The following is a 16,749-nucleotide window of genomic DNA, read 5'->3' as shown; positions in this document are numbered from 1 at the left end:
TGAGCAGCACCGGGCTCTTTGGTTTTAAAAGTATTTCGACCGTATTGGATAATGCGCCGGCGGTCACGGTCAACCGTTGGGCGATCGGAGTGTGCGGTTTTTGGGGCCGACCTTTTCTAACCCGTCCTTCCTCGGGGGAAGGCAGCATCGCTGCTTCCATAAATATGGACATGCTGGTCGCCTGGGGGAAACACCTTACTGCCTTCACACTCCTGTCGCAGAGGACAGTACGACTTTACCCCCAGACCGCCTCGTAGCACGATTACTCGTAGTACGGGGTCTCGCTGCTCTTGGTCTGGCTGCTCCCCTTTGGCCTTCCTGGCATGGTTGCACCTAAAGCTGCCACCTTGACGTGGTGGTCGGGCTTCAGTGCTGCAACGATCCTGCGGGCTACACTGGCTGGAACTTCGTTCCACAAGGTGAAAAGTAATTCAACGCAAGTCAATGCAAAGAAGACACGAGGACTGGGAGCATCGCTAGTTGCGTGATCTTACAATATTTGTCGAGGTCGCTAGTCACTGATGTTCAATAAGATGACAGGCAGCAGAAAAATATAGTTTATTGTTCACCCCATCGTTTTAGGTATTGAGGGAACCAGTCACGTCTTAACAGCATCCACGCCATATCAGTATTCAAAGCTGGCGTTTAACTGTCGTAAAATCCTAGTTGATTTGAGAGCCTTGTTGTGACGAAAAGAAAGATGGATTGGGAAAGCGACAATACTAACCTACAACAGTCATTCCGAGGTGCCTACACCTCCAGATACTCATTCGGACGGTCTGAATAGAAACTGACGCAAAAGTGGTATCTGCTATGTTATCACTTCAGTATGACCGGCTTATGTGCGAGCATTGAGATGCACTTTGCATCAAAACTCTTCGGATCTTTGCACATATCTGTTCGCTGGGCATTCCTGGTGAAGTGTTTGTATTCCACCCACTGTCTTGCTCCTGTGCGTGGCCGTCCCTATCTTCTAGCGTGAACAAACGAAAGTCTCAATAATTTGAACTGCTACATGGTTTGGCTGGTGCAATCCAGTGAACTGCAGGTGCCAGTTGCGTGACACCTATACACAACTGTGATAGTGAGCATACTGAGTGTTTGTCATTATTACCGCTGGATGCCCTTGGATCATCAGATCTTTGTCGATTTTTCGCCCCTATTCGTTTTATGTTCTGCATCTGTTTTTGTCAGTGGCCACATAGACAAGAATTGCCGTACTCTTGCGCATGGCTGCGTAATTTAATTTGCAGTGGTACATGCTCCGACTAGACTATTATGTCATTTTGAACACCCTGCCTAATGAACTTTGTTGCTTTAGGATTCCCGCTCAGGGCTTCAAATGATTCGATAGCGGAAATGTTTTCTTTACTGTCTTTCCTGCATTTCAGAATTGTCACCAAAGATAAATGTGTTGAAATTCGATAACTGTGGTTCCTGTATTAAAACCGGTCTAATGTTGAGACGCTCACTGGTGGATTTTTTGTGTCCTGCGTTATCCCGGTATGCCATATGGTCCCAACAAAAGCCACAATGTGCAAACATTCATATGTCCTCAACCAATCAGGACTGGATTCGCCGCAATACACCGCGTAAACCAGTCTTGTATAAAATCCCAAAAGTTTACACTTTGCTTGAGGAGGAAATGTAAGAAGTAATATAAACACTTCCATTTCACACTTAGGATTGATACTGTTCTTCCGAAACCAGAAGTTCCTGTAGACGAAAAACTTGTGCAAAGTGAGTTTTTTGGTATTTTGAATCTATGAACTGAATCCAGATGTTTCAGCTTCATTATTTCTCTCTTTAGGTTCGCTTTATCTGTAGGGGCCTCTCATCGCTTACATAAGTTATAACTGTTCGTCTAAGAAACGTCCCTCACTGGAGACCTCACAGTGAGGTTCCCCATCAACCAGTTTATCGCACAAAATTGGGGGCTAATATGAATTGTTAATCGAAATGTGTCTGATCTGGAAGCAGTGGAAGACGTCTCAGGGGTGCTTATGGGGGCCGTGGGTGCTTCGTTGCCTCGGGTGCCAAGGCCGTTCTGTTCGCGTTTCACGTCCAGATTGAACTGATGCCGATCTAACAAATCAGTCATTTCCATTAAGAAATCATCGAAAACTGTTGGATCCCTGTGATGCATTATATCCCTCAAAACAACGCAATTAACTCGTTTTGCGGTACGCGTCAGCTGAACCGTTCGTTACCCACGCTTCGGTTGATGGCTGTCACTCTGCGAAAATGGCATTGGTGGGGTCCAATTTTTTTGGCTGGTGCCTTCTCAAATTGCAATATCCTAGCACTCTAATGCCCTGGTTGTGCTACCTCCAATCTACTGTAAATAAGACTGTAATAAGACATTCCGTAAAGCTTGAGAAGGATGGCTGAGATTTTCCGGTTGTTGAAGAGCCTTTTGTGCTGGCAGCGCTTACCACGATTTTCAAGGGGTCATAGTCGCTCTCAGGTTCCACAGTATTAGGTTTAACCGGCGAAATATGCAGAACAGCAAACTCGATTGGTAAGACATCTTCACCTGAAATATCTTGTAACGAGTCTAGCGACAAGTGATGAGCTCAAGGTAAAAAGATGACCGACCAGTATTCGCAATAAGAATCTTGATGGTGAAGTTTTCGTGTCTCTGTTGGTCTCAAGCGATGAAGCATCAGTACTCCTTGGTGGCAACCCGCTCTCTCTGCGTGAAATGTTTTACGCGATATGCAACTAACATTGCATCATGAACACCTGGCTTAACCAGACTTCATTCAAGCTAATGCTTGCATGAACATACGGGACTGAATGTGACTAACACATAGTCAAGGTTGGGAATCGGCGCTAAGTTGATTATTCACAGGTACTCTCCTGAGCCCACAACGGGGAACAACGGCGTGATCGGGTTTTCACATACCAACAACATCCCTCGGGCCACTAAAACGTTTTGGGTTTCACATGACACCTGATCATGGTTGTGCACGATTCTTGCGTAAGTCTTATGGTGAAGCATTTCCTATTTTATGCGCATGCCCTGGCTTCTGTTAACGGGATACTGTCGTCCTTCCAGGCTAATCCATCATATTGTGTCGATAATTTGGCGGCTAAAGTTTACGTATATCTTTGTCACCCTTCGGATTAATGGCACAAGCGCTATGGTCTGTACTGGACGAACTTTGGACCGGTGCATTTTCCTGAGATGTCTAAACACGGTGACTTCAGGGGCACCCGTTGGAAATCTATTAGTTTACGTTCACACCACGTCTTAGTGTTCCAAAAGTAATTTTCTCAAAAGTTGTAACTTGCGCTGTGACCTGCTCTGCCCTCCATTTGATTGTATTCAGGTGTAATTAATTCAGTCAATTCCTCCATCACTGAAAACCGTTCGCGTTATTTTGCCGTGGTGCATCTTGCTGGCAAACAGTTCAAAGTTACAACGGACGATTTAATCATGGTGAAAACCCCGCTGTTTGGTACGGAAGTTGGCGATCGCATCCGTCTGGAGAAGGTTCTTCTCCTTGGATCAAATGAATTCACTCTTATTGGGCGTCCTTTGTTGAGTAATCAGCAGGTCTACGTTGAGGCACAGGTGGTCGAAAAAACATTGGAGCATCCGAAACTCTGGTTCCAGTTCCATCGTCGACGACGTCACAGGCGAATGCGAGGTTCGCTCGGTTAATGGTCTCTCTAATTACTTATCATTTAGTGTTTCAGGATAATGTAGTCGTTCTTCGGATAACGGACATTCGTGCCAATAATTTAAAGGAGGACACATAGTGGCAAGTTGCTATGGTAGTGTCATCTGTACCATATTCCCAATTTATTATGATACCTATTACTAATATACTTTACCCTCAAGCAAGTGTTTATCATCCTAGTAGTTCAGCTCTGTCAATCGTTCGTCATTTGAAAGCGAAATACTGCTGAACGCCGATGCTCCACTGCTCCCTATTACCGCATGGCCTTTCTTATGCTTTCGGTTCAGGTGCTGCACCTAGAGTCATCATTCTTCTGTTCGATGACAAGCCCTTTTCAAATAAGCGCTGCATAGAAGACAATTAAACATGGGGATTATGATACCCACCACTCCAATTCTTTAACGCACACCATAAGCTTTCCAGCACCTTGTGTTCGGTCACAGCCTTATGTGAAATCTGCATCCCTCGTTTCATTCCAAATGTAGCCCGCGGCGACCAGCGGAGCAAGTACTTTGCGAACACCCCATGAATATGTTGGCATCAAACGGACAGTTCTGCGCAGTGCATAAATATGCTGATTTGAGTATTCATGCAAGAACCTGGGATTGCCTGATTGCCACAAAATACTGAGGAAACATCAGCAGGGCTGTTTAAATCGCATGAAATTCTCAAGTAGGTACCCTCGATTCATTGCTAGAACGCCGTTGTTACATTACAGCATCGGTACCCCATTTCATCAAGACACGTGGAGTGTTTTGACGGTAACAATAGAAAAAATGGTCATTCCCCACCTTAGTACATAGTGTTTGTTTCGAAAACACCAAGTCCATCTGGAGGTCCATCATGATTTCAACGACAGCCTAATTTCACAAAACGTGCCAAAGCTGGATGAAAATAAAAATCGAATTTGGAGATCCCACTTGTCAGTTTTTTTTTGCATTACTGCCATCTGAAAACCTGTAGCTACCCAGATAAATATGTTTGCAGTCATTGGGATACCTCCGATGATACGTATTGGGTTTCAACCATGTGTTCAAAAAGCAGCTTGTTCACACCCTAATGTGGTAAGCTACAGTGGTAGGGTGAACCGGCTCCACATGTCAGATTGCAGCGATTTGCATACATTATTGATCTGCAGCAAGAACCGCAGGTTTCGATGCTGTCTCCTAAAATCCAGCCCGCCAACTAGTAGTCCATATAGCTGACATTCGGTACACACATCACCATTTCGAAGTAGCACTGATGAACACCTTAGAAGGTCGATCGAGCCGTGTTCTAGGAATGATCCTTGAATACCCGTGTGTCTTCGGTTAGGTCCGTTGTCGAACACTGATCTACAATCCATCTACGGTCTCCGATGCTGCGAAGTAGCAACGTCTGCATTTCTGAAATTTGCAGGGCATGAGCGGCCGCGACAGGCGATGTTTATGGAGCCGGTTTACTTTTCGACGAGAACCAATCATAACAACGCAAAAAGCTCATAGTGTGATTAGTCGACTGTCTCGCTGAAACCATGTTTGAACTATATCAAATTGAGAAATGAGGTCGAAAATCAGAGATCGCATTCAAGTCTAAAGTTCCTTCCGTTCTCGCAAATGGTAGGAAAGGCAGAAAATAGTTTTATGATGACAAATAAACAGTATGTACTGGAGAAAGGGTCGTAGGCTGAATGTCATTTGTGTGGAGTGGTTCGTGGGTCAGGATTACCAAGCAGCCGTTCAAATAGCCGTGTCGGTGAGTCAACAGAAAATGCAGGAGGAAAGCGTGCACTTGACTTTATAGACGTCACGGAATTCCTCTGAGCTTGTGCCAAATGGTAGTCAAGCAATTCGAAAACGGCCGTATCGTCCATACTGTCCGCGTTCGGAAACATAACGGGGGTTGTCGAAGTTACTGTCGTTGGCTTAACGGTTGATTGATCTTTCAACAATGGAATCCCGCTTACCTCGACCGACGATACCGTTGTAGCCCTGGGCACTGACTGATGAAAGGAAGATGGGTTCGTAAGCGTGGATTCTGCTGACGTATCAGAGACCTTTGATGTCGGGCAGAGTGGTTTTGTGGCAGAAGGTTGTAAGTATGAGTCGTGGAAGATTTCAAATAGCATTCTTCGACTGCCGGATCTTTGTTTTACCTTGCGAAATAAAAAAATAATGGATAAACAACAACTGGGTGGAAACGAGTGTCCACAACGCCACACATTACTGATAGGAAATGCCTGAACCACAAGTGACAAATTGATAGGAACTAGTTTACCAACTGGTGTATGCAAAGAAGTAACATATCATGAGTAGACAGCTATGTGGTTGAAAACATAGACAGTAATGGATGATATCTAAAAAACGAAGCAAAAAAAGCCTAGGCTAACAACCTCTGTCGTTTCTTGAAATCCGGAGGAGAAGACATCATTTGACAAGTCCACCAAAGGAGACCGATTTCGATTCTTCACTGTATCGGTTCCAGATGCATCATGCGCAATGAGTAGAGGATGAGTAGAGTTGGACGGGGTGTCCATGGGTTGCTCAGGTTTATTCAATACCACGTGAGTAGCGCTTTCCTTGGCCTGTCCGAAATAAAATGTAGTATATCAACCAGCGTGTTAATCTGATCTGTTGCATTAATTCACAACCTACATTGAGGGCAACTTACTGTCACGTCATAAATAGTCTCCAAGGTTTGGACTCGTGACGGACTGCGGAGGGAAAACACCACACTTCACTCAATGACGATTAGGAGGACAAGATACAATTTATCATGTACTACGCTTTCAATGAATGGCATGCTCACTGTATTTTACTAGTATGTTAGTAGATCTCTTTGTTTGCACCTCACTATGGAAGAACCTTCTGAATCCGGCCTGACTCCAAACACCCGCCACAACGAGGTCAGCAAGATGGAAAGAAACTTACCGACACATTTCTTTGGAGTGGCGTATAAGGGGTCCTCGACCTCTTTTCTTCTTTACTCCTCCAAGTTTTATCACTTTCGCCTAATGCTCTCTGTTCTAACAGGAACTATGCAGCAAATCTGAACGAATAACTGTAAGCTCCTTGTTGACTATTTGTCTTTGCCATTCGCATAAATTAATTTAATATAAAGTAAAAAGAGGATCATCTCCAGGGAGTCAGATGTTCACTTGCAACATTACGCCTGGTGTCGGACTGACGTAATTTCATTGTTGGGTTTCGAATGAGTTGGAAACGAACGAAGATCATAACACCAGAACTCCTGGAAAAGGCATCAATCCACCACTGCTTAAGAAACGAAAGGTAATTAATGACAAAGCTATGAGGCTGTCTGGTTTACAGTGTAGTTATCTCAGCGGACATTCCGAAATTAGAACCCTCAACGTTAACATGGTGCCCTTTCACGAGTACTGGCGATAAGCAGCTGAGTGCGTCATTGTCTCCAACCTCCTCCATTCTCACTATCAACAAAACCGCATCTGTTTTATAATTTAAGCGAACTGATGGCAAGAACGTTCTCAGTAGTACATAGGTTAACGACCCAGTCCTTCATAGATTACAGAACGTTAGATTAACAAGGAACAGGTCATCGGAGACAATCATACATTCACGAGAATATCTTCAAGCGATTGATTGACATTAATCAATCAAATCAAGGGGACAGGTGGTAAGAGACCGGGCAGTATCCTAAAAGTGGATCTCATGAAAAATCGGAATTCTGGTGGCCTGATGAATCCAAGGGTGGTACAAACAGTGAAATTTTCAATCCCTTATAGAGTAGATATGAGCAGAGAGCAAGCAAGCTGCAAATACCTGACTGAGCTGTTGTTGTTCTTGGCTTACTGTCGCAATTTTCGCTATGCACAGTGGACAAAAATACCAGACCAAAATCACAAGAGCACTAATAAGCTAGAACAATCTACATACCTTTCAACTGTTTCGCCAAACATTCGATCGATTCTTCCGTAGGTAGGAGTGTTGTAAACAACCGACGGGGCCTGAAGAATAAGTTTCCTGCTTGATTAAACGTTTCGCAACGAGCTGACATTCACATCAAACGCGCAACCTTAAACAAATTTTCTGCGAGTCCAACAACGGGCGAACAGATATATTCTGAGGAAAGAATCTATTGGTTAGTTTCCCCTGCTGGATCGCTCCAATGTGGTCATATGCTAACCTGCAGCCTTTGCTAAGCAATCACTTTAGCTGTTTCCTTTTGGTGGAGAGTTTAACTAGTGAAACGGACGCGCACTTCCACCAAGGAGCAGTTTGGAGGTGATTGGAATGCCAAACTAACAAGAGATATCCATTGGGCCGGAATTCTCCGTGTTTATGAAGGCAACTGCCTGTGCAAGACTACTGCAATAACACTGAATTTGGTCTAGCACGGTGACAATAACTGATGCCGAATAGGCAAGCAATAGCTTGGAAGCCACAAGCAGATACCCGCAAGTCTCGGGAATTGGATATCCTAAGAAGAGACTGGTATGGAAGACGATTTAATATAAACTGAGCAGATTAGCGATGTTGAATGGTTGTTAGGACACTGACGCGAACATCCAGGCAATGGGATACTTAGTACCACCAGCAGTTATAATGAACAGATAGGAGGGTGGGATAATCGAGCAAAACAATGCAGTGGTTTACGTCCCTCGTATAATGGAGCACTGTACTTCTCCGCCTTGTAAATGTGTTGTGAACACCTGAGACCCTGCAGAGGGCCTCGCCGCAGCGAGCGAACTAATGTGCAAACGTTTGTGACTTCAAAAAGAAGTCTAAGGCTGTTCTGAGACAAGTATAGAAAAACGTCAACTGCATGCATATTAAAAGTATAACGGTTCTGAGAAGGGCCAACTCAAAATCCCTCGCGATCAAACAGCGCGGTGAGATGTGCCCGTACTTACACCTCGCCTGTTGCCCACTCTGGTGCTTTAATCCCAACGAATCAGGGCGATTTTACCGAAAGTTCTAGGTTCGATTTCCGATGAACTTGTCAGTTAAGAGTAAGGTGAAAAACGAGTGATCCCATACTTCCGATCTACGCTGTATAGTTCTGTTTCAGCCAGGTAAACGTTGCAAGTACACTCGTTATGAAAAAAAACTGTTAAAACAGGATAAGAAATGATAGCTGTCTTTTGTTTGTTTTCTGTTCACATCCCGATTTCGTAGGGGACTCACGTTCGGAACTGTGAACATGCTTTCACCTAGCTTGGTTGTCCCACACTGAAGAATAGTATTGAAACCAGGGAGACCTCGATGGGTCTTGATAGGCCGCCCTCTAGGCGTCTCAGCTCCTGTCTGGGTTGACTTGTCAGCTTTGGGTATGGTAGACTGGATATCCATTAGTTCCGTAGTGACAACGCTGAATAGATGAAAAAGTATCTTAGAATGCGAAGAATATAGGCAAGTGATGCACTTTAAAAAGAGGTAAAAAAATATCGCTTCACTACTACATTTCTTCCGAGTAGAGATTGAAGCAGAAATCAAAAACACATTGATAGATTTAATCTTGTTCAACTAAGCACGATGGGGGGTGCAGAAGCATGGAGTCCCATTATAGAATTCATGTGTTTGAACAACTGCTTGGTAATCAGGGTCCACGGACCACTCCATACAAATGATATTCGGATCACGACCACTTCTCCAGTACGTACTGTCTACTTGTAATCATAAAGCTATTTCCGGCGAACTGAGCGCGATCAATTCTCGAATATAAAAGGCCAGGGTAGTTTTTTCTAGCCAGTGACACCTATGGTGCCGATATGGCATTAGCTTGTCTGTCATTGAGGAAGTATACTCTGTGACGATGCGTTCAAAACTGCTTTGTGGGTAGGAAACGCGACCTCTACGTGCGAATAACGTACGAAAGTCGTTAATGTTTGACCATCGATGTCTCCGAAACATTTGCTGGGCCAGGCGGGAACCTTGGATTAGCAACATCTAGGTAGACCAGGTGATTTTAAAAGAAACGATCTTTTCATGCTTTATGGTTTACGTCGGTAAAGATATGTACGTCGCATGTCTGACGACCTACCTCGCAGGGACTCTCGCTCGGCGCTGTGCTGAGTGGAAACTACAGAGAGGCAGTCTATGACCTGAGAAAGAAGTACGAAAGCAACAACCAGTAAACTCAGTTGGGTTAACGAATGTCGCCTCCCTGGACAGGGATAGACATAGCTCGATTACCTTTCCAGTATCAAAGCTATGGTGTTTAGTACTTTTCTGCCTGGTTTCCCGTTTCTTGAGACAACTAGAATGATTTCAAATCAATTAACCATTACGCGACAGCCCCCAGCGCTTAGTTCCTTATTTCCTGGTATTCCGTTTTCGGTAGGCGAAACTGTTGCTGTAATAACCAACGAATACTTCGTAAATGATTTACAGATTATAAATAATAATCGTTCAGCTACAACAGTTTCGGTGCCTAGCTGCCAGGCCACCAGAAGCACCAGGGCTGAGATAATGCCCGGTTGTCCAAGCCTAAACAGAAGCAATCAAAATGCCAGAGCTGGGTTCGCACTTTAACCAAAGAGCCATCTCAGGTTCTACAGATGACAAACTAACTGAGACAGCGCCTTCACTCTCCGGCATTGCTTTCGGCGGCCAGTAATGGACCCCCTCTAACCAACATGATGATATGCGCAGAGCAATTTCATGTAGATCCTTCACCTTCGAATGAGTTAAGAATAACGGATATATTTCGGCTTAGCGCTCCAAACCCAGCAGTACCAAGCACACCTGTCAGGTGTCTTTTTGATGTTTGGGTTTGTCATAGATTGATCCCCATAAGACCTCACCTTTTTGGATTACAATTCAGCAGGNTACAATGAGGATACAGTCCTATGGGGATTAGAACCCATAGAAGTGCAAACAACGTTAACTAAAATAAGGGATGCACTCCCAAGGAGAACTGTGAGACTAAACCCAAACACTGTTTGCAAATGAATCAACCAATATGACTGAGAAACTTATTTGCCCAGATAGCTGCGGCTGTTGGAATGGCCTTGTTAAAGATTAAACCCCCCTTTTGAAATATGGAAAGTGAGGGTGGGTTGGGCCATACTGTCACAACTTTGGTACCGACATGGAATGTTATCTGGAAAAGGCGGAGGTTGCAGAGCACCCGATTCCACTATACCGGCAAGAAACCTGGCTATTGCGAGTGGAAATTAAAAATCCCCCAGGGATTGGTTACAGATGTCTGTGAGGCATCGTCTAAATGTGGTAGGAATGTCGGATTAACGGATATTCCTTGGCATAATCATCAGGGTTAGCAACATCACTGTTGATCCTGATGCCTCACTACCGTACAACCACAAAGTTTATCTGATTTTATTTAAAGCCTGAGAATAAAAAGACAAAAGAGTGGATGAGGGAGACGACCTGGTGTTAGCCTATCACAATCATTCTGAGGTGCAGATACCTCCAATTCACACAGCTTGGAAAGAAACTGAGGGCGAGAATGCCACTGACATCGGTCAGCCACCATTTCTTACCAAACGCACGAGAGGTCACAATGACCCTATTCTGGGGGATTTACCAACACCCAAATACTTCGTCGACACAGCAACCACAACATCGGCCGTAATAACAGCGTACTTGCCCTAGTATTTATAAGTGCCACAATTTCATTCACAGATGATTAGGAGAGGTGGGGTAGATAGCTGCGCAACCAATCTATCAGCTATAAGCAGTGAACCATTGGCATAATGGTTACAGCTGTTACAGTTTCTATCATCAGAAAGTGGGATAGTATGGAACATACAAGCAAGCCTTGGAGGAGATGGCATATTTGGTTACCATTGGAAGTGGTAGCTGATATAATGATGGGTAAGTACATGGGTGTCAGTGAGAATTTTACTGAGGATATTGGGAGGAGAGCTATGCACCGAAGGTAATAGCTTGGATGCGCAAGCGTCGTTGAGGGGGCGACTGGGCCACGTCTGACAATGTCTCTAACCATTGATGTGGCCCGTCTCGGGGTCCCCATCCAGGGAGACAGCAATGACCAGTGAAGCTGAGCTTGCCGGCAACGGCTTTCACACTTCGCTCTCAAGTCATTGTTTGACCCCCTGGCTCGTCTCCACCCTTCTAGTTCTGCAAAAAGAACCCTACGAGGAAGCCGGTAGGCTGGTATATGGAGTACGTGGCCAAGCCAGCGCAACCTATGCAGTGTGACCAGTTCTTCTATTGTGGGCGAGTTATTTCTTCTGAATACCATTCGACTTTTTTCATCATTGTTGGTCTGGCGTTTCCACGAGATTCGTGCAATGCTCCGAAGACATCGGTGGTCAAACACTGCAAGTCTTTTGACGTCCTCGGCGCGTAGCGGCCACGCTTATGATCCATATAGTAATACGAGGCGTAGCGCAGCGTTGCAAACTCGACCCTTGACGGTTAGCTGATGTCATGCCGACACCACAGGTGACGCAGGTTCATAAAATCTTCTCTGGCCTTCCCAATCCGGATGGAAATGTCATCTTTCGCTGGAACACCGGGACTGGTACAGCTGCCAAGGTAGACAAACTTGTCTACTACCTCAAGCGGTTCATCCGCAAGCATGAGGTTAGGTTCCGAACCAACCTGGTCTTGCAGTAGCACTTTACACTTTGCCGGTGTGAAGCGCATTCGAAAGCGTGAGGAAGAAGTATTTAGATTATTTAATAATGTTTGCATTACCACGGCATCAGATCCAAAAACAGCTATGTTGTCTGTGAGCGGACCACCCGGGATCACTTCGACCCCACAGACACTAGGGGCTGATAGCGAGTCTTCCATGATCGTACCGACGACGAACCCGAAGAGGGAAGGTGAAGGAGGACAGCCCTGTCATACTAGTCGAACGAACCAAGCGGAACCATATTTTACATCTTCCATTTCTTCGGTCTTTGCGGTCCACCAAGCCTCTCGATCTGCACGGGCACTCGGTTTAACCTGGTATCGGATGATGCGTCAGGTGTCATTGCGGCCAGCAGAAATCTGTCACCGGGTCTCCAGCAAAGCCATGGTTCTACTAGAGATCCAATGTTTGGATGAGATTGGCTGGGAGCAGAGACGTCTATCAACTAAGTAGAGACGCTTCCGCTAGATCGCTCCATGCAATACCTGCCCCAGCACATCCAGTGGCCTCTTCATCATTAGAGGTGTACAGCGGGGATTCGGAAGAGAGCGAAGCGAAGTCAGTTTGCGTCCTTGTTTCGGACAGACAGTATAGATCAATGCATAGAAATCCAGCGTACGAGCGAGGGCTTCTTGTTTTCTTGTTGGCTTCAGTTTGCAACTAAGTAGGCCGGTTTTCGGGGCAAACAATGCGATCAGTCCTCTCCTCTCAGGGAGAGAGAGAGCATATTCAGGTGGGGTAGGGTTGAAGTGATACGTGAAAGTACAAGACGGGGTCAGAAGCAGCATATTTCCGCTTATTCGCCCTGGTGTACGCGGCAAGGTGACCTGGCTGGTGACACCACGCGACGTCGGAGCATGAGAGTAAGTATGGTTAATTGTAAGTGTCACGGCTGTGTGTGGGCTAGGATACTACCAGGCCGCCCAGATGTAGACAGGACGATCAGGGTTCTCAACCAAAGCATTTGACTAAAAGGCGTGATCGCGAGGCAGCAGTGTCAAGTATTATCATTTTTATGGAACATGCTCCCACCCCCAACAGGAAACTGCTGGGCGGACCTATAACCACTGGCACTGCAGGTGTCACACGGACACCACCCAGTATAGCTCAGTGGTGTCACGGTCGCACCCCGGTAAGGTCCAGCCTTTGTCTTCTGAGGACCCCATTTCTACCTGGTACCACAGGCTCGTTCTAGCAGAGCCCCCTAGACGGGAGAGAGAGAGCATATTCAGGTGGGGTAGGGTTGAAGTGATACGTGAAAGTACAAGACGGGGTCAGAAGCAGCATATTTCCGCTTATTCGCCCTGGTGTACGCGGCAAGGTGACCTGGCTGGTGACACCACGCGACGTCGGATGTAGCATGAGAGTATGGTTAATTGTAAGTGTCACGGCTGTGTGTGGGCTAGGATACTACCAGGCCGCCCAGATGTAGACAGGACGATCAGGGTTCTCAACCAAAGCATTTGACTAAAAGGCGTGATCGCGAGGCAGCAGTGTCAAGTATTATCATTTTTATGGAACATGCTCCCACCCCCAACAGGAAACTGCTGGGCGGACCTATAACCACTGGCACTGCAGGTGTCACACGGACACCACCCAGTATAGCTCAGTGGTGTCACGGTCGCACCCCGGTAAGGTCCAGCCTTTGTCTTCTGAGGACCCCATTTCTACCTGGTACCACAGGCTCGTTCTAGCAGAGCCCCCTAGACGGTATGAATCGGTGGCTAGCGGCCTATGCGGTTTGTCGAATGCTTTACTCACGCAGTTTGATTGAAGCAGCAATACCTTATCCAAAACAGACTTTCCTTCTCGAATGCTTGCTGCCTGATTCGCATATAGGGATTGCACAGTATTCTGGTCCGTTTTTGTACGGGATAGACGTACAATTTGAAGTGAAGCATCTCAAGCGGACCGTTCATGTATGACCTTGGTCGCTACTTTTTGAAAGAAAACCACCCCACTCATTTTAAAATTTAAATTCATGGGTAATCTTTTGCATACTACATCTTGGTTTATCAACAACAAATTCGAAGGGAGCTTAGGCAGTTATATTACTCGCATTTTGGAGCCGTTCAGGACAGAGGTTGGCGTTTGATGGAGCTCTGATACAATCCAGCTAGCTCGTTTTTATCACCACGCGAACTTCAGTTCTCAGCTTCCTGATAGATTGAAGCCCCAAGGGTACTCATTTGTACCGACTAGAATACCACACCTACCGAGATCATCAGTTTCGACATTGACGGCTGCTAACAAGGTCGCTGTTTCACTTCTCAACTTGTTGGGTGCCCTAATTTCGCCATGAAATTGACATAAGCAGATCGGCCTCATATTATTCTCTCTTGGTTTCCCCGTTGCTACCCCTTACTTTTCCGCTGGGTCTACCGCGCCTTCTGTTAACAACTTGGTAGAGTTCTTTGACATCCTTTGAACTTCGCAACCACTATCGTTAACGACAGGTTCCTTAGTGTAGTGCAAATCTGATTGAGTGCTACGGTACTGTGATGGTGGTGTATTCATACTGCAGACCCAATTGTAAAAGGTGCATGTTTTCACCGGTACAAACGAGACCCAATTTACTGTAGGCGTACTCTACGATGTGAACTTTGTGCTGACATAATGCATAGTTTTGCCTCATCATAAGCTCAGGGATAGCCCGAAACTTTTCAAACCGGAGGTTATGGATATTCCATAGCCGATTCAACTTAAGTATACAGGCTGGTTTACTTCAGCGAGTTGGGAATGGAGCTGACAGTTATCTCGACCACTTTATTGGATGCGAGCCTGAGTAAGTAACAATAAAGACGCCATGCCCTGATTATTATAGTAGAGCTCTTATTATATTTCGTTCAACCTCTTGAACGCTTTTGCATACCGCGGCAATAATGATTTTTCCAGAAGAATATTCCACACTGGTTAGTAATGCTCCATCAATCGGAGTTGGCTCTATCCTATACGAAACTTGTGACAGCAGATCTACTTCCTTTCCGAACTGCGATAGCATTGGCACGAATGCTAGTCATCACAGCTCTTCGGACTCTGATGAGATGTACCCGAGAAAACGAATATCACTATTACCACAACTTTTTCGCTCTTTTTTTTTACCCCTGAGGAGTTCATGAAAGGCTCTGTAGGATTTTAATAATGAATAGAACGTTGATTTGGTTTGTATGCTCTGCGGCCGTTTTTAAGAGTTTGTTCCAGTCGCTCTCCGCCTCTGTGTAGGGTGTAACGTTTTTTAAATATGATTCCCGGAGACTTACACGGTCTCCACATGCATGTGATGAGAGTGTTGTTGACACAAATCAGTGATACCTACCGCGCCATTCGGCGACTATACAGTCGAAAATGAGGTATTTATCGTGCAGGTCCGATTTGCATGTGATGAACTAACAAGAAATTGTCTACGAGGTTGTGGTAATGGCATCAGCCCGAGAAAACGATATGGACTGACAGAAACTAAGCATCCACCTGGTTCTCATGCACTAAACGTCGGATAACTGGATTTAAAAAAAACACGTCAATATGGTGGCCTGCGGATCAGAAAAGACTCGAACTTACGGCGGGTGGGTACTGGCACCTTGACTTTCACTTCCCTAATCAGAGGAATAACGGTATGACTAGGAGAAAAGATCCACTACCTCAGCCAGACGATGAAGCCAAAATTCCGAAGACAGTACAGGTGAATTCATACAATCAAATTCTTGCGGGTTGACGCCTGTTTAACACAATTAGGACCAAACTGTGCAAAAAGCGAAACGCACGTTTTCTCATATAACTGACCATGTGGATCATTTCAAAGTTGATTTCGAAAGGCTCCATGAGACGCCGCACCATTGGATCAAAGTTGGGATCCACTAGAGGCGCCTGTATATAAGAACGCTTTTCAGCGCGATACATCTCGAAGTTCCTTTCACCAGACGGACCATCAAGAATCTACAGCTCGTGCAAGTGAGGTAAACAGGGTACCTCCAGTGGAAAGCTGAATATCTCTTTCATCATTCCTCACCGCAAGAACGACGATAGCCGAAGCTACACTTCGAAATCTCGTTAACGAGACGTGCTGCTTGTACTCACCAATGAGGACCGAGGGTTGATTACAGGGCAAGGCAACGGGCGACATGACGTGCAGCCAATGAGGGACGAGCGGATTCACGGATTGATACACAGGATCGAGGCTTTTGCCCAAGTTTCCCGGGTCGGTTTTGTTCTTGTCGGTCAGTGGCTGTCGTTCACCTGAAAGGCACAAGTGAAAAAAGGGTGTAGCACTGCTCAGTCGAGAGGTTATAGGAAGCACTTCACGGATTCACGGATTCACGGATTGATACACAGGATCGAGGCTTTTGCCAAAGTTTCCCGGGTCGGTTTTGTTCTTGTCGGTCAGTGGCTGTCGTTCACCTGAAAGGCACAAGTGAAAAAAGGGTGTAGCACTGCTCAGTCGAGAGGTTATAGGAAGCACTTCACGGATTCACGGATT

The 16,749-nt window shown here is 45.6% G+C and overlaps 2 protein-coding genes across 2 annotated transcripts; one reads left to right on the top strand and one right to left on the bottom strand.

Moving 5' to 3' along the window:
• Positions 1-1,456: 1,456 nt before the first annotated feature.
• T265_10953 (hypothetical protein) lies at positions 1,457-3,850 on the top strand (the record flags this gene model as incomplete). The annotated part of the gene is made up of 3 exons (XM_009177475.1): positions 1,457-1,647; positions 1,685-1,740; positions 3,336-3,850. 3 exons carry the CDS (start codon positions 1,457-1,459, stop codon positions 3,668-3,670), a joined length of 582 nt encoding a protein of 193 aa, XP_009175739.1.
• A 734-nt stretch (positions 3,851-4,584) lies between these two features.
• T265_10952 (hypothetical protein) lies at positions 4,585-11,458 on the bottom strand (the record flags this gene model as incomplete). The annotated part of the gene is made up of 6 exons (XM_009177474.1): positions 4,585-5,823; positions 6,061-6,252; positions 6,339-6,381; positions 7,583-7,653; positions 8,834-9,017; positions 11,421-11,458. 6 exons carry the CDS (start codon positions 11,456-11,458, stop codon positions 5,362-5,364), a joined length of 990 nt encoding a protein of 329 aa, XP_009175738.1.
• Between the last annotated feature and the right edge of the window lie 5,291 nt (positions 11,459-16,749).

Source organism: Opisthorchis viverrini (genome assembly GCF_000715545.1).
Source record: "Opisthorchis viverrini unplaced genomic scaffold opera_v5_426, whole genome shotgun sequence".
Classification (NCBI taxonomy): Eukaryota; Metazoa; Platyhelminthes; class Trematoda; order Opisthorchiida; family Opisthorchiidae; genus Opisthorchis; species Opisthorchis viverrini.
Note: the sequence above shows the minus strand (reverse complement) of the source record. Positions and strands in the feature narration are given on the sequence as shown.